The sequence below is a fragment of the Tinamus guttatus genome, unplaced genomic scaffold, assembly GCF_059628265.1.
Source record: "Tinamus guttatus ecotype Peru unplaced genomic scaffold, ASM5962826v1 Tinamus_guttatus_pri_ptg000208l, whole genome shotgun sequence".
NCBI classification, from domain to species: Eukaryota; Metazoa; Chordata; class Aves; order Tinamiformes; family Tinamidae; genus Tinamus; species Tinamus guttatus.
In genome coordinates, this window is record NW_028288742.1 from 4,407,729 (window position 1) to 4,434,352 (window position 26,624).

Here is a 26,624-nt window from a genome sequence, read left to right on the forward strand (position 1 = left end):
ATGGCGGCGGCGGCCTCGCAGCGGGACCCGGGCGACTGGCAGGACTTCTCGGGCTTCCAGCCGGCCGCGGGCGGCGGCGGCGCCGAGGCGGCGCGCGATAAGGGCGGCTGGGCCGGTGGCGACCTGGCGGCCAAGCTGTCCCTGTGCTTCGAGCCCCCGCCGGCCCGCGGCGGCGGCGAGAGCCGCGTCGCGCCGCGGCCCCTCACGGAGCAGAGCGCCCTGCAGGACGATGAGTGAGTGCGGGGCCGCCACGGCGCCCTGGGGGCGGCCGTTGCGGGGCCGAGGGGCGGCCGGAGCGGGGGCGCGGGGCAGCCCCGGCCGTGTGAGGGCGCTGCCCGCGGGCCTGCGGGTTCGTCTGCGCCTCTCCTCCCTCTGGGGAGCCACGGGAGGTGTCCTGGAGCACAAAATGGGCAGCGAGGGTGGTATTTACTTCTTTAAAACGCCCCAGTTCAGCGCTCGCCTGGGGCTGCACAGCTGAGGCGCGGAAGAAAGCCTCGGAGAAAGCTGCGCCTCCGATCTCTGTTTTAGTCGCTGAATAGCAGAGCCTTTCTGAGCTATGCTGGTTTTGTGGGTTTTATTTTTTAACACTATTTTATAACTGCAAATCTCGCTTTTCTTCTTTAAGAACACTGCAGCATTTTTTTTTTCCTTTCACCTTGCTGTATACGGTATACACCAGATTTTTAAATTATTTTCCTAGGATGAAATGTACAAAACACCATACTCTGCAAAAGACTCAGTGTCTATGTTATAAAGAGTGAGATAAGCATAAAGAACCATGAAAAAAAGTGGTTGTAGAGCCTTTGCCTGAGCCAGTGCCCTGACCTCCTACGAGCCCAGCTGGATGACTGCTCCAAACAGACATCAACTCTAAGCTGACTTGAGGCAACCTAGGGCTCCTCTGTCTCAAAAGCTGAAACCATATTTCAGAATGGATCTTTGTATCCAAGCCCAGAGTTGACTGTGCAGTGTGAACATGATTAGGCTCAACTGTAAACAAGAGTTAAGGGCAGAGCTGCTTGTTATTCTGAGGCAAAGTACCTTAATTTGGATATTCTGGGGTAGCACTTGTTATTTCAAGGTAAACTGAAAAACTTACTTTTGAATTGCTTTTATAGAAGCAGCTCAGCTGTAAAAACTGACATTTGGCTTTGAAGTTGATGCTGGCCTCTGCTAATTCCTTTTTTTTTTTAAGGTGCAAAAGGGTAAGGAAAACAGAAACACTGGGAGAAGAGTTTATAGCTTGGCTCAAATGTCATCAGAGGAAAAACTCATACACTTCCAAAGGGGATTTTGAGTATGGTTGTTTAATTTGAAATGAAGCTGTCTTTTTAGCCTGCTGTTTTATTTCACTACTGTGCATAAGTTTTAGATTTAAAAACATGATGCTTTTCAAAATAGTTTTTTGTTTGACTTCAGAATGTTGTTAAAATATTGTCAATAACTTGTAGATGAATACTTAGGAAGGAAAAATAATTGTTGATAGAAATATATAATCCTTAAAAATATGTTAACTGCTGATCAGTTGCTATTCATCTTAAGGTCTGCATTTTTGTTCCTTTATTCCTCTCTGCAGGATTTGGAATGCTTTGACTGATAATTATGGTAATGTAATGCCAGTTGACTGGAAATCTTCCCACACCAGAGCTTTGCACTTGCCAACACTGAATCTTTCAGAAAAAGGGGTAAGTTCTGACTACGAAAAATACCACTTAGGGCCTTTTTTATGCTTAGTAGGGAGATAAAGCGGTTTGTATAAAAGAGTTTTGATCTTAATGGCTAAAAATATTTTTAGTGCTTGGAATTAGTTATGGGAGGATTTATAAACATCTAACAATCATTCATACCTATTTGCTTTTTTGATCTGAAATAATACAAGGTTAGATTTAGATGATTGAATAAACCAATGTTCACTAGAGCAGAGCACAATAGACAGAGTTGTGAATTTTAGAAGTGTTTTGCATAAAAACTTTCTCCTATCCTTTCATACTGAAGTATCTTCAAGTGAAGGAGAAAGAGGAAGGAATGTTCTTATTTAGTAAATCCAGTGTGGATGACTTCTATGTCATTCTATAGTAAGACAGAAGCTAAAGTGAATTAATTTGCAATCAAGGAGTCCCAGCAGACAGTAAAGTGCAATAGTTCCTATTTCTTTTTTTTTTTCTTTCTTATTTAACAAGCAAAATAGTTGTCTGGAGAGCAGAGAATGAAAAGTTTCACAGAGGTTTAAAGAAATGCTTATCCTCTAGTCTCCTCTAAAGTGAATTAAAACACTTGGGAAGGAAAGCTAGACCTGAAGTCTTCCGAGTTAAATGGGTTGTTTCTTTTAAACATACTGAAGTTTAGTTGTATTCTAAAAATGTGTGCATGTCTGAAACCTGGGCATAAAGGAATGCTCTGACTTTTGCCATCCATAAGTAATCCACTGCTACTTTTTTTTACTATGACAGAAACAAAGATTGTTCTGCTGAAAAGGATACCTAGAAAAATAAATCTTTTCTGCAGGACACAAACTACAGTTTTGAACTCTTAGTGGTTCTGATGATTTTCTCTTGAATTTCTCTTGAATTTGACTTTTATTTGTTCTGTCTTTTACTAAATGTTTGTTCATATTTTATAAGTGAATTTGGAGTAATTCAATCCTTATATTAATACAAAATTGCTTCCTACTCCCTTGTGTCTTTGTTCTATAGCTGAAAAGATGAACCAGAAGACATAGGTTTCTTGATGAGCATCTAGATACGATGCTCATCAAGGTGAAAAGCATGATGAAGCATCACGATGAAAAGATGAATAGAGTTTTCCTAGGCTCTTTACAGACAGCTATGAGTGAACTGCATAAAAATGTGGTGTTGCTGGATTAGTAACAATTTAGGTGTATTGCCAGCAGAGGAAAATCAATTAATGGATTAAACATATCTCAGATTTCTTTAGCTTTCACTCTACCTGGTGTGCCTTCTGATGTGTAAAGCCCATCTGTTTGGGAGCATCCGACACAATCTTTTTTCTGCTCTGAGCTTCAGCAGTGCTTCTGGGTATGTGACAGCACATATGGTCCAGCTAGTAGCTTGTTTTAGCATTCTCTACAATGAATGTTAGCAGCTAAACAGCATTTCCTTGATGCATTTGAAACTAATAATGCACCATTGGACTTGTGCTTGAAATGTATCTCTTCCTATCTTTTTTTTTTTTTTTTGCGCTGAGGGTGAGGGGAAAAAAGCAAGCTTTGACCCTGAAAGTAGTTGACTGGAAGTATTTGAGAGTGATTCAGTGCATTGGATTGTGCAGTTGTTTATCATATTTATTGTTCATTTTAACCAGGCCGTTCCCTGAGTTGATTTCCTGAAACCGCATTAAGCAGGTTCATACACCCATATTCGTAGCACAATCAGTGGGCATGGAGTGTGGATTAAAGGTCGGGTGATCCCTGTTTTAGGTAATTTATTGGTATGAGTAACCATGATATGTTCTTAAAGTCTCTAAGATGTTGTTAGAGGAGTTCAGTAGCATCTCCAAAATGAAGCTGAAAACTATGCAAGTTTCCATGGAAACTGGGAAGATTTGAGAAATTAAACAAGGAGAAAAAAATAAAACAGGTAGATAAGACTTTATGCCGCTAATTTTAAAGTTTGCAAATTAGTCCAAAAACTAGCTGGCAACAGGTGGGGAAATGGCGATTTTGGAGGTAGGGGAAGGTGGGCCTTTTTGTATATGTTTTGTTGGTTTGGTTTTTTAAAGATGTTTTTCTGTGTTGGTTTGGCTGAAGAAGGGTAACAACTAAAGGGGGAAAAAAAGTAGTAAATGGACAGTAAATAAAATAGAGTATATCAGTGTGAGAATAAAATAGATTTAACTGATAAAGGAAAGGATTTTTTTGTCTAATTCAGTGAATTCAAGACTTTCAGAATATACATTCATCTTTGTATTTGAAGGATAAATATAATTTGGTGGTGCGTGTGTGGGAAGAGTATTGCACCTTTTTTTTTCCAGATCTTTAACAAAGTTTTCTCTTTTATAATGGGGGCAGATGCCTATATTATGAGAAAAAAAAGGAAAAAAGAAAGAAAGAAATCATGTCCTTCATTATGCATAGAAATAATAATATAAAAGCTAGTAAAATAAGATTGATATAATATTATAGGCTTTCATCCCACACTGATGCATTTGCATTTGTCTCCCTTTAAGACAGTAGCCTGATTTAAATATCCGTATTGAATTGACTGCCTTCCCAGCAGATATCACTGTATTATTGTTTACGTTTGTGTGGTTTTGTTTTTGTTTTTTTTTTTTTTTATTTATTTTTATCTTTAATGGCTATATTTCTCTAATTACAATTTTGATTTCAGTTGCTAAGGTACTTCAACTTTAAGCTAATTCACAGCAGGACTCATTTGTTTCTGTTATGAGCAAGGAGCTTCTTTTAAAAAAGGAACTTAATATTAGTTTCTCTTTTGTTTTATTTATATATGTGCATCTTAGGTAAATGACAACTTGAATCTTGACTTGTCAGATGATGAGGAGCTGAGAGAGCAGTTGGATATGCATTCTATCATTGTTTCCTGCATCAACGATGAGCCACTCTTCACAGCAGAGCAGGTGAAGTGTTCAGCAAACAGTGCTGTTTTAAAGTTTCCTTTTGTTGTTCTTCCTTGCTGTTTACAAGTCTTTACAAGAGCTAAGTTTCTTTATTTTCTTTAATTTAAAGATATTAATAATGGATGCAGTACTACTACATCACTCAGATTTGGTTCTGAAAATAGTATTCCAGTGCTTCAGATGATGTTGATAGAGTCTTTGAAATCTTTGTCAGCCCTCCTCTTTTTTAAGGTTTTTGTTTTTGCATTTTGAGTTGCAAAAAAAAAACCATTTTCAGAATGTTACTATTATGGTAGAGTTTGGAATTTTCAGATGTGACAGCATAGATATTTGACTCTTGCATCTTCATAAGTCTTTGTGGTTAGTGAAAAGTCCTTCAAAATTATGCCTAACATTAGAGCAGATCAACAGTTCTGCTATTAAGCTTTGACGTTATCTTGTATCTAAGGACTTCTGCTGTAAAGCCATGGATTTGCTTAAGTTCTCTATAAAATTGCTCTGCTGTGTAAAGTTAATGACTTTACATTAAGACCCTGCTTTAGTAAGCAAATGCAAGAGTATTTATTGTTGTTTCAATGGTTATCTGTGAACTCTGGTCATGTTTACTGAGAGTACAAGAGACAGGATAGCTTGAACTCAGTTCTTTTTGATTGCAAGATGGATCTCAGCAATGTCTACAGCCTTTAAATCTGCAAAAGTTTTTTTTTTATTCAGCTATTCAATTAATAGCTTAGCCTGTGGGAAAATGGTCATTTCTTTAACAAAAAATAAGCGCTCCGTGCATTTCTGTTCTCATACTACTTATCCAACTGAGACTTACGCCTTGAGATGAATATCAGCTTCAAATTGCAGATCAGTTCATAACACTTCTCTTCACACAAACCAACTCAGTAAAATTTTAGGTTTTTCAGGCTTTTTTTTGTCTGTTAGCTTTTGTAAATAATTTCATTATAATGATAAAATAGTTACATGATGATAAGCTAATACCGATCTGAATGACCACATATAATATGCTATATATTAGCAAAAAAAAAAAAGTATGTGAGAGTCCAATTGTTCTGCAAGGTATTAGAATTACTTTTGTTAATAACATCATGAGAATCTTACATTCTAGCCTAGATGCTTGATTAAAAGGAAGGTGTTGCCTTGCCTTGTTGAGAACGTGGAGTTCCATTTACCCTAGATGTCTTTGTGTGACTTTCTTTAGTATAATCTTTGTTCTATATGTAGCAAAGTATCTGTAGAAGAAGTATCTATGGAAGGAAAAAGTAGTTCCTCTTAGTGAAGTGTAGTGAAATTAAAAATATTCTTTAATTGAGATTTGTTTCATTTTTCTCATTATTCAGATCAGTTGTGTGTATCTTCATATGGAAGTAACTGTAGTTTCAAGATGCTATTTGCTTTGAGACCACTTTATCTTGACAGAACAAGTTCATTTGTAGAGAAAGAGGAGAAAGAAAGGGAAGAATTGTCAGCATGTTTCTATGATGCTCCTTCTGAATCCAATCTCATCATTACTTCTACCCTTTCATTTTTTTCTGAAGGTGATTGAAGAAATAGAAGAGATGATGCAGGAATCGCCTGATCCAGAAGATGATGAAACACCCACCCAGTCAGATCGTCTCTCTCTACTTTCCCAGGAAATTCAGACACTCAAGAGATCCAGTACGAACAACAGTTATGAAGAAAGTAAGTGATATTTCTTTAATATTTTGTTTTTAAGCTTATTGAAAATATTTTAATAGGTGCATTTTCCATGTACGTAATTTGTAACAAGTCTTACTTATTAAGTACCCATACAAAAATATTTTCAAAGTATGCAAAAGGTAAGCTATTGGTAAAGCACAAATAGAAAACTTGCCTTTAACTGATACGCCTTAGAAATTAAAACATTATAGAATTTAGAAGTTGTTATGCTAAGGGTCGCTTCACTGGAATGGAATCCCTTCATAGGTAATATGATGTCATTTATTAAATTTTATTACGTTGTACACTAGCTGTGAGACACTTCTTAGAATGCTTAAGGTTGGAAGGGACCTCTAGAGGTCATCTAGTCCAACCTCCCCTCACACACAGGGTCACTTAGAGCACGTGGCACAGGACTGCGTCCGAGCAGGTTTTGAAGATCTCCAGAGAAGGAGAATCCACAACCTCTGTGGGCAGCCTGTTCCAGTGCTCTGTCACCCTCACTGTTAAGAAATTTTTTCCTTAAGTTCCTGTGGAACTTTTGATGCTTTAGTTCCTGGCCATTTCCCCTAGTTCTGTCAGTCACCACCACTGAAAAGAGGCCAGCACTATCCTCCTCACTCCCTCCCCGGAGGAACTTATAGACCCTGATCAGGTCCCCTCTCAGCCTTCTCTTCTCCAGGCTGAACAGGCCCAGCTCCCTCAGCCTCTCCTCATAGGGCAGATGTTCCAGGCCCCTGATCATCCTTGTGGCCCTGCGCTGGACTCTCTCCAGCAGCTCCACATCCCTCTTGCACTGTGGAGCCCAGAACTGGACACAATACTCCAGATGCGGCCTCACCAGGGCTGAGTAGAGGGGCAGGATCACCTCCCTCGACCTGCTGGAGACGCTCTTCTTAATGCACCCCAGGATCCCATTGGCCTTCTTGGCCACGAGGGCACACTGCTGCCTCATGGTCAACTTGTCATCCAACATGACACCCAGGTCTTTCTCTGCAGAGCTGCTCTCCAGAAGGTCAGTCCCCAGCCTGTACTGGTGTCTGGGGTTATTCCTCCCCAGGTGCAGGACCTTGCACTTGGCCTTGTTGAATTTCATGAGGTTTTTTACCACCCAGTTGTCCAGTCTGTCCAGGTCCCTCTGGATGGCAGCGCAGCCCTCTGGGGTATCGGCTTCTCCTCCCAGTTTTGTGTCATCGGCAAACTTGTTGAGGGAGCACTCTGTCCCCTCGTTGTCATGACGATTGTCATCGTCATTGATGAATAAATTGAACAGGACTGGACTGAGGACTCACCCCTCAGGGTCCCCGCTAGCTACAGGCCTCCAACTAGACTCTGCACCGCTGATCACCACCCTCTGAGCTCTGCCATCCAGCCAGTTCCTAATCCAGCTCACTGTGTACTCATCTATCCCACACTTCCGGAGCTTGCCCAGGAGGGTGTTGTGAGGGACGGTGTCAAAAGCCTTGGTGAAGTCGAGATAGACGACATCCACCGCTCTCCCCTCATCTATCCAGCTGGTCATTTCATCATAGAAGGCTATCAGGTTAGTCAAGCAAGATTTCCCCTTGGTGAATCCATGCTGACTACTCTTGAGCACCTTCTTGTCCTCCATGTGCCTGGAGACAACGGCCAGTATGAGCCGTTCCATCACTTTTCCGGGGACGGAGGTGAGGCTCACTGGCCTGTAGTTGCCTGGGTCCTCCTTCTTGCCTTTTTTGAAGACTGGCGTGGCATTGGTCTTCTTCCGGTCCTCTGACACCTCCCCCATTCTCCAGGACCTTTCAACGATGATGGAGAGCAGCTTAGCTATGACCTCTGCCAGCTCCCGCAGAAGTCTGGGGTGCATCCCATCAGGACCCATGGATTTGTGGGTATCGAGGTTCCTTAGGTGCTCTCTGACCCAATCTTCCTCTACCCAGGGCAAGTCTTCCTCTCTTCAGGCTTCTTCTCTTGTTCCTAAGGCCTGGGATTCTAAAGGGCTGCCCTTGGTAAACACCCAAGCAAAGAAGGCATTGAGCAACGCTGCTTTTTCTGTGTTATTTGTAACCAGGGTGCCCATCCCATTCACCAGTGGACCCACTTTTTCCCTGATCTTCCTTTTGCTGTTAATATATTTGAAGAAGTTTTTCTCGTTATTTTTAACGTTCCTTGCCAGATTGTGTTCCAGCCGCGCCTTAGCTTTCCTTGTCACACCTCTGCATTCCCTAACTACGTTCCTGTATTTCTCCCAGGGGGCCTGTCCTTTTTTCCACATTCTGTATACCATTGCCTTCTGCTTGAGCATTGCCACAAGCTCCTTGCTCATCCATGCAGGTCGCCTGCCCCCTCTGCCTGACTTCTTACACACAGGGATGCACTGTTGCTGGGCGTGGAGGAAGTGCCGCTTGAAAACTAACCAGCTCTCTTGGGCCCCGCTTCCTTCTAGAGCTCTGGCCCATGGGATTCTTCCGAGGAGGCCTCTGAAGAGGCTAAAGTTGGCCCTCCTGAAGCCCATCGTTGCAAGGCTACTTACAGCCCTGCCTCCTCCTCGTTGGATCCTGAACTCCACTAGCTCATGGTCCCTGCAGCCAAGGCTACCCCCCACCTTCACATCTCCTCCAAGTCCCTCTCTCTTTGTTAGCATGAGGTCCAGTAGCCCGTCTCTCCTCGTTGGCTCTTCCACAACCTGTGTCAAAAAATTATCATCAATGCACTGCAGGAACCTCCAGGACTGTTTGTGCCTGGCTGTGTTGTCCTTCCAGTTGATGTCAAGGGTAGTTGAAGTCCCCCATGAGAACCAGGGCCTGCAACATTTTTTTTTTTTCTGCGGCGTGAGGCGTGAGCGGTCCCGCCAGAGAATGGCCCCAACCCGCCGTTATCCACACAAGCCGCTCCTGATCCCGAACGCCATCCTGGCCGCTGCACCCACTTCTTGAGCAGTGTGTTATTTGCGCTTAGGGAGATAAAGGTCTTGGAAAGCTGCATTGTAGATGAAGAAGGTGGTGTTTGGTAGGGGTTTTCAATCACTGCAGCTTGTCTTGATACACAGTAACATAGAAGTAACAAAACTATTGCTTTTTCTATGTAAACACCTTGACCATTTCTGTCTTTCCCTTCTATTCTTTAAAAAACTTAAGCAGTTGTTTAGGTGTGTTTTTTTGTTTTTGTTTTAAGGAAAAAAAAAGAAAAAAAAAAGCACTTTATATTTACAGGTCTAAGGAGGAACACCTGATTTTTCTTATGCAAAAGAAAAAGAGAATCTATGTTTATTATTTAAATATAATCCAACTTATTACATAATTAAAAGAAACCTGTAGCTAACTAACCTGGTACAAAGTATCTGCTATCAATCTCTGATGCAATGTACCCATGGTGTGATGTAGGAAGTCTGGTGGTTTTTTGTTGTAGACTAGCCCAGCAATAAATTCTGCAGATGATACAGAGGACTTCTGACCTTCTGTGACCTGATCTGCAGTTTCTGCTGTTTCAGATTTATGGAGGAGATTCCATGTTCATGTTTGATCTCTTAGGTGACTCAGAACACACATTTCAGGAATGTGAAAACAGAGAGTAGCTTATTCCAGAGGATCACCTGCTTTCCTGACCATTCCATATGACCTTAGGTTTTGAGTTAATCAAGCTTGCTTTATATACCATATCATATTTATTTTGCCTTGCCTTAGGAGTACGTCTTTGCATCTTTGTGGCTGAAATGCCAGTTTTGACCAACTGATTCCTTGAGTTACATGGACAGATAGTGTTGCTTTTCTTCAGCAGTTCCTCATGATCTGCTTTCACATCTTCTTTTATAGAGAGCTCTTGCTACCTATTTTGTGTACAAAACTCACTATGGATTTTTAGGACAAGGCAGAGCTCCTGATCTTTAGAACTGAGAGCGGGAAATCAAAGCTTGTGCTTATTCTCTTCTTGGATGGGGATTAAAGTACTCCAAAATAAAGCCATCATTCTAGTTCCACAAATGAGTCCTTTAACCTATAGACCTAAGGTATAATCCATATAGTCTTCTGCATTTGATTCTGTATAGTAGTCAGATGGATTTGAATCACTTTGTCCTCATTCACTGCACCAGGTAATTTCTGTGTTGCCCTTTTATAGGCTGTGATTGTACCAGCATGTCTATCATAAACAATTGCCTCTCTCTTTTTTGAACAACTGCTTTTTAGACTATTCACCTAAAATTCTTTCAAGCTGTCAAACAGGAGAGACACAACTTATGCATGCTAAATGCAGAGAAAAATGTTTTTAGGGCTGTTCTGCCAATTGCTTTTGCGTTTACTCACATTAATTTTTACTAAAGAGTATACTGAACCTTACAGACTGTAGTGCCTTTTCTGCTACTTGCACTCACAGGGCATCAGCTAATCTTATCACTATCTTCCCCCATTTCACATTTGGGTTTACATTGCTAGTGCTGGTAATCAGAGTTGAATTTGCAAAAAGTTACTGCTGTGGTGAGACTAAGCATGGTAGGCAGTGACTGTGTCAGCCAAGATGCAGTATTACAAGGAGAAGTCACAACCCACATGCTGCATTCTTAGAATAGTTTAAGCGACAATACAGGCAGCAAATAGTTCAAATTATTTGAGACTTAGAACTATAAGCATCCTATACTGATATATTGCTGTAACAGGGTTTAAGGCTTTAACTACTCTGAAGATAATTGTGTCTCTTTGTCAGAGAATTACCTTAACAAGATTCACCACTTCTCCTTTAGTAAATCAGTGAAAAGGAGCTTTCTGCCTAGAGTTCTGCTGTTATAATTTGAGGGATGAGATAGTGTTTTATCTGCTACCTTTTGATACTTTGGAGATCTATGCTTTATAATAGTTTGTAAGCTTATCTGTGTTTTCCAGTGTTTGTCTGCGGGTTTTTCCTTTTAACAATTTTGTAACAAATTTACTGGGCTAATTAATCATAACCAACTACCATCTATGGGATGTCCTTAAATAGATTATACTCTTTAGTGTAACCAGGTCTTTGGGCGTTACTATTTCTCAAATGTCAATGAAAAGAACGTTCTTTGATGCACCTAGACAACCTGTATCACACTCAATTGAAATTTCTTGAAATTCCTGCAAGTGTTCTCATGCTTAAAATCCTGACAGATTGCTTTTATATGAACTTTTGTAGGAGTAAAAAGATTGTCTGTTGCTGAGTTAAATGAACTGCTAGAAGAAATTGAGACTGCCATTAAGGATTATTCCGAGGAACTGGTACAGCAGTTGGCATTACGAGATGAGTTGGAGTTTGAGAAGGAAGTGAAAAACAGCTTCATTTCTGTCCTCATCGAAGTGCAGAATAAACAGAGAGAGCACAAAGAAACAGCAAAGAAGAAAAAGAAGCTGAAAAATGGTAGTCCTCAAAATGGCAAACAGGAAAGAGGTCATATGCCTGGCACGGTAAGAATAGCATTGTAACTATATATATGCATTCAAAATGGTTTTTGTCTTTCTCTAAGGAAAAATAATACTCCTATATAGCAACATATTGTTAGACCTTCACCCATGCTTTCATACACAGTTGAGACTCATGCTATTTCTATTGAGATTCTGTTTTTCACAAGTTTATATAACATTTAATTCATATTCCGAAAAGAAATTTTGTTCTTTTCAGTTTAGCCTGGAATCAGCATGCTCTTCTTGTAGAAAGTGTCTTTGGTTGCACTGTTGTATATGCTCCATTATAAGACAAAGCAAACACATTTGTGTATTTGGTTTTACTATGGGAATTGTACTGTATATAGTAGTGTTAGACTTGCAAGAAATTCATTTTTGTTGATGTAGTCTGTATCAATATTGATACACCATATTAATTTTGTGTAGAGAAACCGAAAAAATCTTGTGCTGGATCTCTTGAAATCTGTAACAAACTTGTTTTGACCCTCTCTGAGAGTGAGGAGAGAGGTTGAAGTGTAATGCAAAAGTACTGAGAGAGAATTTGTTTTGTTTTGTTTTTCCTTTTGTTACTATGTTCTCAAAGGAATGAAGTCCTTTAGACCAAATTTGAATGATAGGAGGTCGAAAATGAAAGAAATAAGGCCATTATCTTGATGCAACTTTTTGTTGTCTACCCAGTATAATTTTCATTGAGATACTAGGTTTTTGAGGTCAAGACTCCCAATGAAAATGCATTCTTATAATTGCTGAGAATGATAGAATTTCTATGTATGATAGGATGCAGAAAATATGATCAGTTCATTGGCAGTCCCAGAAAGAACATTTCAGAAAATGATCTTTCAAAGTGTAAAGGATAAATGTTTTTAAATAAACTTTAATTCTTTGGAATCTTTGTCTAAACTTTAAAGAATTAAATAACTGTGATGTAACCCAAATGTAGTTTGATCCTGTCTGTCTTCTCTGGAAGAAAGGTCTGGAGAAATAAGTTCTAATTTCCTGGCTGATCTTGGACCAGTTGATTTCTTTCGAGACTTGTGAAAAGGGAAGAACAACATGGGCCTGGTTGATTAACCATTAAGTTCTAGGCATTTATTTACCATTACAAATTTATTTACCATTAGGCATTTACTAACCATTAGGATCTAGAAATTGTTTTCCTGAAATTAAGCGGTTCATCTTGATAGACTTGTATTCACACAAAGAATTGTGCTCGTCTTCATCATTCTGCTACCTCAGAACTCAAACAATGTGATTTCTGTAGCTTGGTGCATTACAATAGTCATTCAAACAAAGCATTAGGTGACTGTATGTACAAAACAAAAAAACTCAGTTAGGAAGTTAATTTTAGAAATTAAGATGTTTTATTTCATACCTGCTGTTAGCTAAAGGTTCATATGTGCTCTGAACTCTGAAGTGTTGCAAGATCTGTATGAAGGCAGGCCCTTAGGGTCTTAAGTTTTGTGATGTTAAGACCAATTAAGCTGAATCTTAAAGAGGGTGCTATAAGAGAGTTTTATCCTCCTGTTTTCTCTATCTCTATAAGATTTGAAAATCAATACCAAGCATAATGAAAAGTCATCCCTTGTGTACCTAAGTTCTGGTAGACATGTGCAAAGAAATTATTTTTGGAAAACAATTAAAAAAAATTCATTTCTTTGCAAGAACAAATTGAAAAGTTCAAATGTACTCCTTTTTGGTTTCTAATCATGGAAAAACAAAAAGTGTTTTTCTAATTTAAAAAAATAGATACTTTGAAACTTTAAATGGATCAGAGTAGTTTACAAATAAGTTATCGCAAGTTTAGAAACTTGATGCTTTGAAGTATCAATATTTGCAGGTCCATTATAGGACTTTAATTTCAGTTGCTTCAAGGTACAGGTCAGATCATCTGCTTTTTCAGGTGGATTGAACTGACTAGCTCCTATGTAATCAGCATGTGAAGTTCCTTTGAAAATAGCTTCCACTGTTATTAAATACAGATTTTTGAAGCTTCACACAGAAATAGATATGCAAGGTTCACTTCTTCAGTACTGCCTTAAGCCAACCACCACCAAAAAAAGAACTCATTTTCAGAAATGCTTCTAAGTTGTATCAATTTCATATTTGATCATATTCACATTTGCTGTAGATGCTGAATTTAAGTTTGACAAATAGAGTTAGATTTTTATCATTTGTTTTCCGTGATACAGGCTATGGGCTTTTGTGTACTTAAAATATTTTTTTTTCATCATTTCACAAGGGCACATTTTTGGGGGCAATTACAATTATTCAGGGCTTGAAGATACCAGTTACTTTAAGTAGAATATCCTAATAGAGTTAAAATGGCTTTAGAATGTCTGTGTCTTTACTTACTGATCTCATTGTGTTCAAAAAAACAAAGTAATATTGTATTTCAGCACACTTTATTCCTCCTTCCTGAAAATAAAGCATCAGATGGGTATGCTGAGGTGTGCCTGTCAGTAGCTTTACAGCCTCTGTTTGAGTTCTTGTTTGCTGCTGAAACTGGTATCTCATGCAAGACCTTAGAATGTCTGGCTCTGTTTTATGTTTGTTTTCTCCATAAAGAAAAAAGCATAAAAATTCTTCCAAGTGGTAGAGATGAGAGTGACAGCTTCTAAGCAGTGTGTCTGATAGGTGTTTAAAATCTGAAAAACTAGTGTCAGTTTTAGCTCTAAAAGTATATTGCTCAAACATTAACTTTAAAAAAGACCATTCTGAAAACTAAACTATGAAAAATGTTACTTCATATTTTTAAAAATAAGACCCTGAAAACATTTCTAAAGTAGAAGTCATACTGAACAATAGAATTGAAATTTTGGGACTTCCATGTGAAGATTTTCCTTATTTAAATATTGGCATAAAAACAGTTTAGCTGGCTTTATTAATGAACAAACAGAAATGTACTGAAATGCATCTTACAGCTTGCTGTTGTCATTCGTCTTTCTTTTTGTAGTCTCGATAAATGCTCATTAACAGTCTCCTGAACTTTTCTCTGTCCCTTTTTTCTCTCTGCCATGTTTTCACTGCCTTTAGCGCTTCAGCATGGAAGGGATCTCAAATGTCATACAGAATGGCCTCCGCCACACGTTTGGGAACTCGGGTGGAGAGAAACAGGTGCTGGGCTATTCCTCTCTTTTCCTCATTCTTTGCCTGCACTGTCGGTAGGAGTTGAGATCTTGAAAATTGCCAGTTATAGCATGTATAGGTCAAAGGTAAATGTTGAAATAGGAGGAGAAAAAAAAAAAAAGGCACACAGAAGAAATATGTTGACATACGTAATCGTTTCCTATTGCAGTCAAGACTGCAGTCAGCTTGCAGTCTCTTTTGCTCCTCAACAGCTTGAGACAATCAGGACTTGATGCACTAATGCACTGAAATAGTAGCTTTTATTTCCTACCCAAGAATAAAAGTCAGCTTTGACATGCATGTACATTGCATGTATATAAATGTCTAATGCCCAAAAGAAGGTTATATATCAGGTTATGTGTTAAATTTCAGCCTTCAGCTTTGAGGACTTGGGTAATACTTACTGTGGAAAACAGAGCTTGATCGTTTGGGGGTTTTGCTTGTTTTCGTTTTGTTTTTTCTCCCTTCTAATATTCAGAGCTGATATTTCTAAAAACAGAGTAGCATCTACAAACATGCAGGGACCATGTATCTTTTTGCCTTTGAAAACTACATTATGTTAAAAGCAGCCAGTTGTATGCAAAGCAGATTGCTGATACATAGTATATTAGCTAAAGGTAAGTTTGTATCTTTTTATTAACTATTTAAATGTTGAAACATACAGCACAGAAGCCCAACCTTAGTAGTATCTCTGTAGATGTTACATATATCTAAGGAGCATAATTCTTATTGTTTATTTTAAAGTAATACTTGTTTCTTTCAGAACTGTAACATCTTATTAATTGCATTCTTTATTCTGATAAAGTGATGTTTATACTATTGTTGAGTTTTTAGCACACTTTTTTTTAATAACGATATTTAATGTTTAATTATTCAAAAACTTGCCTGTTATGAAGAGGCTATTTTGTGTGCTTCACTGACAAAATTTAACAGGAGGTGTTTTCTTCTATTGGAATTGATTTTTTTTTTTTTTTTTAAGTCATGCTGTCCTACTTTCCAGTAAAGACTAGAAGTTTCTCTCAGAGCATCATTTTCTTTTTATCAGTCTAGCAGTTCTGTATTTTCTGGATTTCCTATGTAGTGTATTTATTGATACTACTGGATCTAAAACTAGGGTTTTAGAGTATAGCTATTTAAAAAATATATATGTCTTATACATAATAAGAGCTTAAAATGAAAAATAGGGGGGAAATGTAGGAAATAATATTATCAGCGCTTTACTGACTAGTCCTAGAAAACCAGGCTTGAATGGGATTTGGGTAAAGTCACCTAGTAAAGGTGTTGTTTGATTTTAGTCACTTTACTAAACCAGTGCCCTACTTTTAAAATTTAGGTGTTATTCTCTCATTGCAAGAAGCAATTGCAGGGTTTTTGAAATGCTTCTTTAAGAACGTGTGTTCATATATGCTTCAAAATAAAATGTAGCCCGAGCACATTTAATAAAAATCTTTGATGAAGTTGCTTCAAAAATTTGAAAGAAAAATTTGGTTGCACTCCAGATATGAAAGTCCTACAAGACTTAAAATTGTCACTTTGATTTACTTAGACAAAACTGAGAAGAACAAAAGCTATCAAATGCGAATGGAGTTGACCCAAAACAATCTGTCAGCATACTTCACTATTAAAAATAAGAAATTAAATAGGAATGCGAATAATGGGCTAACATGGTTTAATTAGACTTGCCTTGTTACATTTGGGTAGAAGTATATAGAGTTGGGAGGTTTCTGTTTTCAGTTTCATCCAGTTGTGGAGTTGTCTGATTTTCTTTGTGCAGAAGAGCTTCAGAGCTGGTGCAAGCAAATGCTCTTTGATCTATCCGAATCCTGGGAATGTTTCTCATACTTAAGAGCTGAGCAATCCCTGAGGAAATCCCATGTCTTTTTTGAGACTGTTGAAACACAGTGAAATGCCAAGTTTGAAGAATTTTCAAATGCTTGTTGTCTCAAATGTACAAACGTGAGCAGCTTACGCTACAGCCTGTATCTGTGCCTATTGTCTTTTAAAAAGCTAAACGTTTTCAGTTTCAGGAACAAATTAGAAGTATTTTTGTGGAAGGGATGTTATTTTAATGTTGTTCCTGGAAAGAGGAAATTTGTTTCAGATTTTGAAATGGCTACTATTACTTACATATTTTTGATTTTTTTTGGTTGACGGGCATGGCTGAGAGGGAGAGAATATTTGAAAATTTTTCATTTGCATTTGAAAGCTCTTGTTTGAGTAGGAGGTGATGGGAAGGTTGTTCTTTCAGCTTGTGTTTCACAGCATTTTTAAAGTACTTGCAATGTTTCTGAAGGACTGCTTGTTGGTGAGGATGAAATACAACAGAGAAATTTCTTGTTGAAAGCTTCAGAAAACTTAGTGTTCAACTGTGTGAATTTTAAAATAATTTTTACATGATTTGCCAAGAAACAGAAGTTGGATTCTGCGAGATTGGTTTTGGGATAGGAGAGGTTGAATCTTAATATCTTGTAAGGTATGTTTTTTTTTAAAGGGTTTAATTTATAGTCATAAATGGCTACAGTTTTTGCAAAAGATAATACAATCAACATAAATTGCATGAAATACCTGTAAAGTAACTCTCTCTTTCTTTTGACAGTATCTAACAACTGTCATTCCTTATGAGAAGAAAAATGGACCTCCATCTGTTGAAGACCTTCAAACATTAACCAAAAGTGAGCATATGAAGTTTCCAAATGATATATGCCTCCTTGTATTGCCAACCGTAGTTGCTCAGAAACAATGAATCAAACAATTCTCTCCTGCCTATTCTAGGTCATTTCTTTAAAACTGTGAGGTTTAACCATCTTGGGTTTTTTTTTTTTTTAATCTCCCCCGCCCTTCACCCTCAAGACTAAAAACTTGTATGAATCAAAAAGCAAAGATCTCATGTTACTTCAGTGGGCACTTTATGGAAATCATGAAAGTTGGCAATACAGACCCCTGTTCCTTATGTTTTGTTGAGGTTATTCTATATTAATAAGTTCTGAAAATTAGACTGAGTGTTGGGAGACTTACAATTAACCATGTAATGATTATATTTGAGTACCTTTAAAATAGCCTGCTTGCCCCTGGTTTGTTGGTCAATAAATTACAGTAATTTGGGAGTAGAAGCCAAATCTGAATTTTGACAGCGCTTTAAGTTCCCCTGTTAAAATTAGGTTCTTTTAGCATTTGTTTGGTTTTATTCTCAAAAATTATTTATAAAATCTAAGTCCTCTCTGTCTGTCTTACCTTAGTGGGCATTAAAAATGTCGTTGTGTTTAAAAATGATTGATTATTAAGATGATTAAACAGATATCTCTGGGATTATAACATCTCCCTCATTTTAGATTTATAGGAGGAAGTTAAAGAAATAGATGCTGGAATGCCATTTGACCAGTTTTCAGTGCAGGGCTTTGTAACTAAGTTGTCCTTAAAGTACTTTTGAGCTACACAGGTCTCATTCCACAGCTGACTGAGGGATGGAGAAGGTTGTTGGTATATTTTATTGAAAAAGAAATTAAATATTGGATAAATTCTGAAGTACATGAAACATTTAAATAGAGAATTTACATGCCTTATTTTTCTACATAGACACACTTGTCTGGCATTTCATACAATATATCATGTTTTTTTTTCCATGTGTATTCCTCCAGATAAAATTTATCCTCTAAGTTTCACCTGAAGCTATTGTCAGCATTCAATATTAAGGAGAAAAAAAAAAAAAGGGCAAAACATTCTGAAAATGGATTGCGTTGTTTCATTGTTTATTAACAAAATGATAGATACAAGTGTACACTGTAAAGAGCATTAGCAGTATTGCCTTCTGTGATGTGGCTGAAACATGATCCTTGATTTCAGTTGCAGACCTCCTGACTCACATTTTGTGCTGTTGTTAAGACAGACATTAAAACTTTTTTAAAAAAAAAAAAAAAAAAAAAAAAAAAGCTGCGTCTTATTCCATGGCTATGAACACTGATATCTTATTTCAACATAAAAATTGAAATAAACTGCTTGTTCTTATGTTTGAAGCCCAAATCCTTGCATGAGGGATTTGGGGTTTATGACACCTCTATGTGCTATGATTCTGTGCTTTTGATTTGTTCGTGTTGATGATACTTCATAAAGAATTAACAATTCTAGAACAATAAAGCAGGAATTTTATATAAAATTAGAAGCTTCTTGTTAATGGGCAGAATGTTTTTTGTCAAACCTGAAATATGCTTGGGAGAAACCTACAACAGGCAATTGCACTGGGTCGGTGCTGTTCGCCAGTAAATTGCTTGGCATACTTAGATTAAGAGTTCTTGTCCCAGTCTGCAAGCTAATATTTTTTGCCAATATAAACTATTGTAGAATGCAAATCATCACTTAGAAATAATTGAAAATTGTGAGTGAGAAAGGGCTTTAGGCTGCTTACTTCATAATAAGAGTACTTTCAGGGTACTAGGAAAGTTCTCTGAAGTAAATGCAGTATCTTGGATAGAGCCCAATGTTTTCCAAACATTTTTGTTATTTAAGGAAAGGAATGTTTTTTATGATCAGCCTTAATTATATTCCTTAAAACTCGAATGTCTTCCATATTCTGTAAGATCTTTAGTTCTAGAAATTGGTGCTGAGTGTAATAAAGCAAGTAGAAGCTATGCTCAAGAAGTATTTTACAAGAATCATCTATCAATATCCTCCTTAAATATGGTAGCCTTTTTACCTTCTTGAACTGTCAAGAGTTTAATTAAAAATCTTTTATTTTTAACGTTTATGCAGTGCTTCCACACAATGCCTTTTGAACAAATGAGAAACCAAAAGGTGTTAAAACTCTGATGCCTTTTAAAAAATCCACAGTGATTCTTTTTGGGGTGATTATTTTTTGTTACATAGTATAGTTACATACCTGTCTTAAAAATTATTTTCAGTCTTTAGGTTATTATTGTTTGCTTCTTCTCTTTCAGATGCAGATTAGAAACTTTGTTCTTGCTTATGAGTTGTTCTAAAAGCTTTTCCTTCTTAGAAGTATCAACACAAAATTATCCATACTCCACAATAATGGCACTTGGGCATTATTCTAAGTGAATTCTAAATGCAATAATATATTTCAAGTGTTTTTTTTTTTTTTTTTTTTTTTTTTTTTACAGCTAGTAACAATGGCAGTTCTTGAGGGGAAAAAAATCATCAGCTCATTTATAGCAGTGCTTCTCTGATGTTATTGCATGATTTAGAGTAAAGATCAAGGAGAAAAAATAAATAATGGATAAATAATGGAACCTGCTCTTCTTTAAGATTTTCAACCCTTAGCAGCAGTTAGGTTTTTTCAATTTTAGATATTGTGACTTTCTTTTGAAGAGATTTTCATGGAGAGGATGGCCTTTTTTATTTCTGGTAAAATACAGTCAGAAATGCTAAAAATGCTTTCTACATTTGTTTGTGTAAATCTCTGGTTGTTCTATCTGGAGCTTCAGGTTTCACCAAAAGATTTCAGGGAATATTAATGGTCAATGTTTTGAAAAGCTTACTTACTGTAGTCAAATCTAAATTATAGTGAAAATGGTTAAGTAAAAACAGTTACAACTATGCCCAGCCTCATAGAATTACATGGATTTTGAAGCCAAGAACGAATTGACCTAATAAAACCAACTGATGGGGATGTAATGGAGAGAAAAAAATGTGTGTGTGTGTGTATAAAGTATTATTGGGTTTATAATTTCAGTATAAAAGTTTTAAAAAATCTGACCTTAAATATCCCATTTTAAATTTTCTGAATTATGTCACCTGTGAAGTAGAATGAGGGGGAAAAAATCATATCTTTTTCCTTTGTTTAAATAGTTTTTCTTTTTTCTTCCTAGTGCATGGAAAAACATGAAATAGAAAATATTATTTTTCTGAGCAGTTAAGATAAGCAGTTAACACTGAAATATTAAGTGTATTATTTTTAGATTGGTGACATTTACTGTAATTGCTTAACCATGAAAAATGGGTTACATGCATCCACCTACTATGGAGTTCAGTGAGAATTATAGAAGGGGAAGGTGCAGATGTTGCATCTTATGGTATCTTTTGATATTAATGAAGTTTTCTTGCTGATTTGGTAGTAATATCCCTATGAGTACATGAAACGTCCTCACTCTGTTTTTATTTTTGATTTCTTTTTCAAGATTGATATCTTTTAATTTATAAGCAAATATCTGAATTACTGTTTTTTTCTTTCTTTACCTCTTTAGTCCTTCACGCCATGAAGGAGGATAGTGAGAAAGTGCCAAGCTTGTTAACAGACTATATTTTAAAAGGTAAGTTTGATTCTTAGCTTGTATCCGTAACAATTTAAAATAAAAGATCCTTGTTAATGACTGCAATATGTATTTGAAAAGAGTAGTCCTGCAGTGCTCATGAATTATGTTGACTTGTTTCAGACAAAAGCTTTACTTAGATTTTGTTACATTCATATCAGAGGCTTGTGAACATATAGTTCATACAGTGTTTTGTTTATTTATTTATTTTTGTGATGGTATAAAATAGTAGAAACATAGGGCATTATTTTCAAGTAACTGAAAGATGTCAATAACAGAGCAGCTTGATTTATAAAATAAAATGGTGTGCTTAAAAACATACAATATACAATTTTTTTCAGAAATAGAACTCAAATTGTCTATGGTAATAGACTAACTGAAATGGTTATAGCCTTACTTTAAAAAGTGATATTCACCTTCTGGTCAATACTTAATCATACTTATTTTACATGTTATTCCTTCTGTGATCCCTTCTTTATAAGGCTTGTCTACTAGTCATACATTTTTCCATTCTAATGCATTGAGTATATTAATAGTGTGTCAAACAATAAGAACTGCTACTGTCTTGTGCTTTAAGGAAATGTTCCAGATAGTTTCCACATTCTTTAATTACTTTTAGTCATTTTGTGATTTCAGTTTTACCAAGATTATGCTAATGCTTCTGTTCTCACTTAATATTGGCATAGAAATGGTCCCATCTTCTTTAGTGTTTAAGACTTAGCCTGTACATCAGAACTTACAAGATCTGGGCAAACAGGTGTACAGAAAATTGATTTTTTATTTACAGCCCCCAAATTCATCATGTTCTGCTTCAATTTTGTATGATGCAAAATTGTTCTGTTAATTTGGAGCCATATTTTTCAAAACCCTTTTTTTTTTTTCAAATACAGTCATTTCACTTATTCTTTCCCTAAAATTTCTAATCATTCTCATCTTGCAGACGTATGAAAATACCATGATTTTAAAGTAGTAGATAAAATTTAATGTGCTATTAGTTTCAAAAATAGCCAAAAGAGAGCCATACGGTTTTGCAGAAACTGACAGACTTCCTGCTGAAAGAGAATCGTTTCTACAGCTCAGAGGGGTTGTTGAGGTACAGTTAAGGGCATGGAGATCCTTTTAGTTGATTCTCATGGTTGCTTCAGTTTTTATTTACCCTTTCTGAATATCCTTACGTTAGATAGATGTCTTTAAATAGAGAGAGAGATATGTATCCTTATAACCTTATATATAGCTTTGCTATATATAGATGAGCTTATTGCTTTACAGAGAACCTATTTTTTAGACACAGTTATCCAGAAAAGCTTTCAGTTTATTAAGACAAAGACCTGGCTGCCTAGGGAAACTGAGGAATCTTCTGCACAGAAAACTTTTACTGGAAGAGTAGCTGAGCTGAGCCCGTAACATGACATAAGGGAAGTTGGACACTGTACTCTTCACCTACCTTTGCCTCTGCGTGTGCATGACTTTGAAATGACTAAGGGTTTCCTACCAGCTGGTTGTGACAATCGCAGGAACTTAACACTCTAACGAGTGTTAGAGTCAGTAGGTCAAATCAGACCATTCTTTCATCACTTTGTGGGAAGCATTTTTGCTTTAAAATTGTAAAATAGAAATGGTTGGAGTGCAGAAAGTAACCTTTTGCCAGCATCACTCAATACTGAAAGGAAAGGGTAATTTTTCCCTTCTGCTATAACAATTTCATTCCTTAAGGGTCTGTCTGTGTTACAATATCAGCAACATAGAAGTTAATCAGCACAGAGCTTTATGTTGCTGTGTTTAGATTGCATAAATGGTGCTAGCTCAGCTGGAGGCATTAGATTGCAGCACCCATGTATCCTGTGGAGGAGGCCTAACCTTCCAGTTGCTTTCTGAAGTTGCAGTCTGCTTCTCTTTCTGCCTGTAAGGCCTCTGGCTTCAAGTCTCACTGATGCTTCATAGATACTATAGAATATTCCCAGACGCCTGTCTGTTATCTGGAAGTTATTTTTAAAGACTGGCAAGGGGGATTAGAAGATTCTAAGCAATTGCTTGAAGCAACTTTAATCTCAGCATTTGTACCTGAAATTCCAACTTCCTGAATTTCAAAGTAAAATGACTGATTTGCTTTCAAAACTATCCATTTGCTTCCCTGGGAAGACTTGAGATGTATTGGTGAGGTGAAGGTGTTGGTGAGGATTTTGAATTTGTTTTCCAAAAGAAACAGAGAGAAAATTGTTTCTAGGTCTACCCAGTCTTCAAACAGAAGAGCAGGCAGTAAAGTATATGTGAAAATAGGGCAAATGGAGCTTTCTGGGGAATCCTGTTAGTGTGGAATCTTGTCAGCAGTTACAGCCTTCTTTCTAGCTTTAACATTTCTGGTGTTACACATGCAAAAAAGAATCTTCTAAAGGTCCCTAACCATGTTTTTTTAAAGCAGCAGATTCATTTTCTGAATACTGCTTAAAAAGAAAAAAATCTAATCTCTTCTGAATTTAAGGCTATCCACAGAATTAGCGGTAATCTTCTCCAGATATTATCCATTACTTTTGATACACTGTTTAGATTGTTTAGAATCATGTGTTGAATTAAAATGAGAGGAAAAAGTACTGTTCTAACAATTGTCATAGGATTGTTCACATACTATAATGGGTCAAATAAAGTGCTGTGAACATAGAAAAGTAAATGTAACCATAAGATCAAGCAGCCAGTGTTTGTTTAGCAAGAAACCTTTCCAAATCCACTGCTGCTGCTTGTGATAGAAGCAAAAGCTATTACATTTATATCTTCTGAATTTCTTGAAGTGTTTTGTAGAAATGTCACCATCTTGAACAGATCTAAAAGCTGAAATAATTCAGAAATTTGTGAGAGACTAAATTTGGATCATGTAGGAAGACCACAGAGTGTTTATTGCCTAACACTCAAATGTTCATTTGATGATGGAGTAGATCTGTGTAGGCAAGACAGTTTGCTCAAGAACTAGAGCAGGGGACTGGAACTGGAGAATTCCAGTGACCTGCCATGTCACCACCCTGGGCTATTCTTCTGCTTTCTTCCCCTCCAGTAACATGTAAAATTATATGTTTGTAAAAATGTCAGCTAAAGCATCTGAAGCACTGGAAGTAAAAATCCCTAGAACAAGAAACAAATGTCTGTAAAACTGTAGCTTAATAAAGAAGTAAAAAATAGCCAGTGCAACTCGGCACTGCCTCCACAGAGGCATTATACTGTTCATGTTAGGGGACAGAAAAAGTTCCTTCCATACGCACTTCCAAATAAGATTGCTAGCTTGGAAATAGTTTGTGATGTTTGCCTTTTTAAGCATCCTCTTTTCCCAATTTCTACTGCCCTCTTGTGTCCCATTAAAAATATCCCCACTTCAATTTGTTCTCATACTTAAGTCTCTTTTCCCAGTGATCACATAGCTCACCCCAGGACCTTTTCTGTAGGGAAGAGATTTTCAGATGTAAATTCCTGAAGTTTGCCCAGGTACACATTCTAGGTAGCTTGGTACAGTTTGTGTTGCTTTTGAGGCAGCTTAAATTATTGTTAAGGAAGTTTTGTCTTTTGGAGTTCTCTTCTTTTAACTTGGCAGTGAACATTTTCATCCTGAAATAATAATGAAAGGAATTTAGTGATTTGCTTTGCAATTCTTCCCACACTAGCATATGAATCATAGTATAATTTGTAGATTTAGAATAGAGATATATGCTAACATGAAATTGATAAGCATTTACATATGTGCTTTAATTTTCTGAGTATAACTCCTTTAATGTGTTAATATGGTTACCGTATCTTATCCTTAGAGATCATGAAGCAGATCTTTGGTTTGAGAGAAGTTGAGGGAAGGCATTTGTTAGGGAAAGAAATATCAAACTGGTATTATGAAACTCTTGATTTTTATAGAGTGTATTATCACATTGCAGCTGGTAGCAAAGTGAACTACTTGGCTAATGAGAGATATTTATGCTTGTCTTTCTACGAATCTTCTTTGATCAAAACAAATATGATGTGCTTTGGAAACATTAAGTTGTGACCTTTCTTGTGCACAAATTAAGCTGTAAAACAGGGAGCACAGATATTTTTGTCATCTCTTCTGGTTGCGTTCTGTTTGGATATCAGACAACACCAGGTACTAGGTCTTTCAATGAAAGCATTGTGTATTGACTGTATCCATTCAGGTCTTTTTAGAGGCTTTTCTCTCTGTCTTTTGATGCATTATTGTACTTGCCAAATAAATCACAATGCACAAAGTAGTAGCATCTTTCTGTAATTTCAGAAATATGCATCTTTACGCTGCTTTCTGATGAAAATGCCTCTATACAGTCATGTTGTGTATCTTTTCAGTCTCATAAGTGTTTGTCTGTTTCAACCCAATTTGACAGAAAGTTGCAAGCTTCAGGGAGAACCTTTAATTTTTTTTTTTGTTTTATATTAACGAAGCAAGAGTTTAACTTGTGTTCCATTTTTAAATTATACCAGTATTTCAGATAAGAACATTTCTTGTCTTTGAAATTTTTCTCTTTAATTGTCACACCTGACTTCTTTATTTGCTTTTGTGTTGTGCTAGCATTGATTTGAAAGCTGGATTGTTCCAAGGTTTGTGTCCCTTACATGTGAAAGGAAGGAGAAACACATGAAGGACATGTCTTGTTTTACCACCCTGTGGTTCAAATACACACCAAATTTAGAATGTAGGATTAGAATCCCAGATTTTCAGTGCACATTTTAAAATTTAGCTGCATGCTCTCACTTTTTATTGAATGTTCCATTTTCTAACAAAGCACTTCAAAAAGCACTGTTTAAGACATGACCTTTAGTTAACTCATTTCTGGGTAATAATAGTTAAAGATAGTGGCTTTTGTCACATATTTCTCTTTTGAGAAGAGGATGCTATCTGAGAGTTTCAGTTGAAGTCTAGATTTAATGTGTTACTGATGGGGTAGAACTTGACATTAAATATTTCAGTTTGTGTATACAATATTTTTATATGGACTAACCACATATATTTACTATTCTTTTGCAGTGCTGTGTCCTACATGAAGAGGGCTGCCTTTCTGCAGAATTAGCCATGCTCCTTCCTTTGATGAGAAGCTTTTCTGTGGATATAACTCGTAGTATCTTGTTTTCATTTGGCGCTATGCCTAAGCCAGTAAGCATTTACCTCCTCTGTGTGTGTGTGTGGATATTCTGATCCTACAGTAAGTCTTCTGAGCATGACAACTCATCCACTTAAACTAGATAGTGCAATGAACTCAAGCAGAGAACAAACACTGTACAGTTTTACTCACATTGTTCTGGCTTTTTAAAGTCTATTTTTACATTGTATAGCATGTACTAAATCCTCCTGCACATTTTGATGTTGGAAGGAAAAGTAAAATTTGAATAGTGTAAATAAAATAAGTCTAGTTTTAAGGAATCTACATTTACATCCATCCTTAGTTCCTATAGCAAAAATGCAATCATAGGATCATAGTGTGGCATGTACATAAAGATACAGACGAGTTCTTCGGGAAGCAACTTTGGGACAGTGTCGGTGAAAATCAATATTCAACACTTCTTTTAAAATAATAACTTAAAT

The 26,624-nt window shown here is 36.9% G+C and overlaps 1 protein-coding gene across 2 annotated transcripts; it reads left to right on the top strand.

The window, feature by feature from the left end:
- Positions 1-26,327, top strand: FEZ2 (fasciculation and elongation protein zeta 2). Of its 2 annotated transcripts, XM_088524176.1 has the most exons (9): positions 1-233; positions 1,577-1,685; positions 4,480-4,596; positions 6,141-6,285; positions 11,413-11,681; positions 14,712-14,792; positions 17,401-17,476; positions 20,999-21,064; positions 26,070-26,327. In XM_088524176.1, the coding sequence occupies exons 1-9, from the start codon at positions 1-3 to the stop codon at positions 26,084-26,086; spliced, it is 1,113 nt and encodes a 370-aa protein (XP_088380302.1). In that variant the 3' UTR covers positions 26,087-26,327. The 2 variants fall into 2 exon arrangements, with proteins under 2 accessions (XP_088380302.1, XP_088380303.1); XM_088524177.1 differs by lacking the exon at positions 14,712-14,792.
- Positions 26,328-26,624: the final 297 nt, after the last annotated feature.

Excerpts from the sequence above, each read along its gene's own strand:
- FEZ2 (XM_088524176.1), top strand. The coding sequence starts at position 1 with ATGGCGGCGGCGGCCTCGCAGCGGGACCCGGGCGACTGGCAGGACTTC. Across the intron at positions 234-1,576 it reads AGCGCCCTGCAGGACGATGA|GATTTGGAATGCTTTGACTG; the intron begins GTGAGTGCGGGG and ends TCCTCTCTGCAG. Across the intron at positions 14,793-17,400 it reads ACTCGGGTGGAGAGAAACAG|TATCTAACAACTGTCATTCC; the intron begins GTGCTGGGCTAT and ends TTCTTTTGACAG.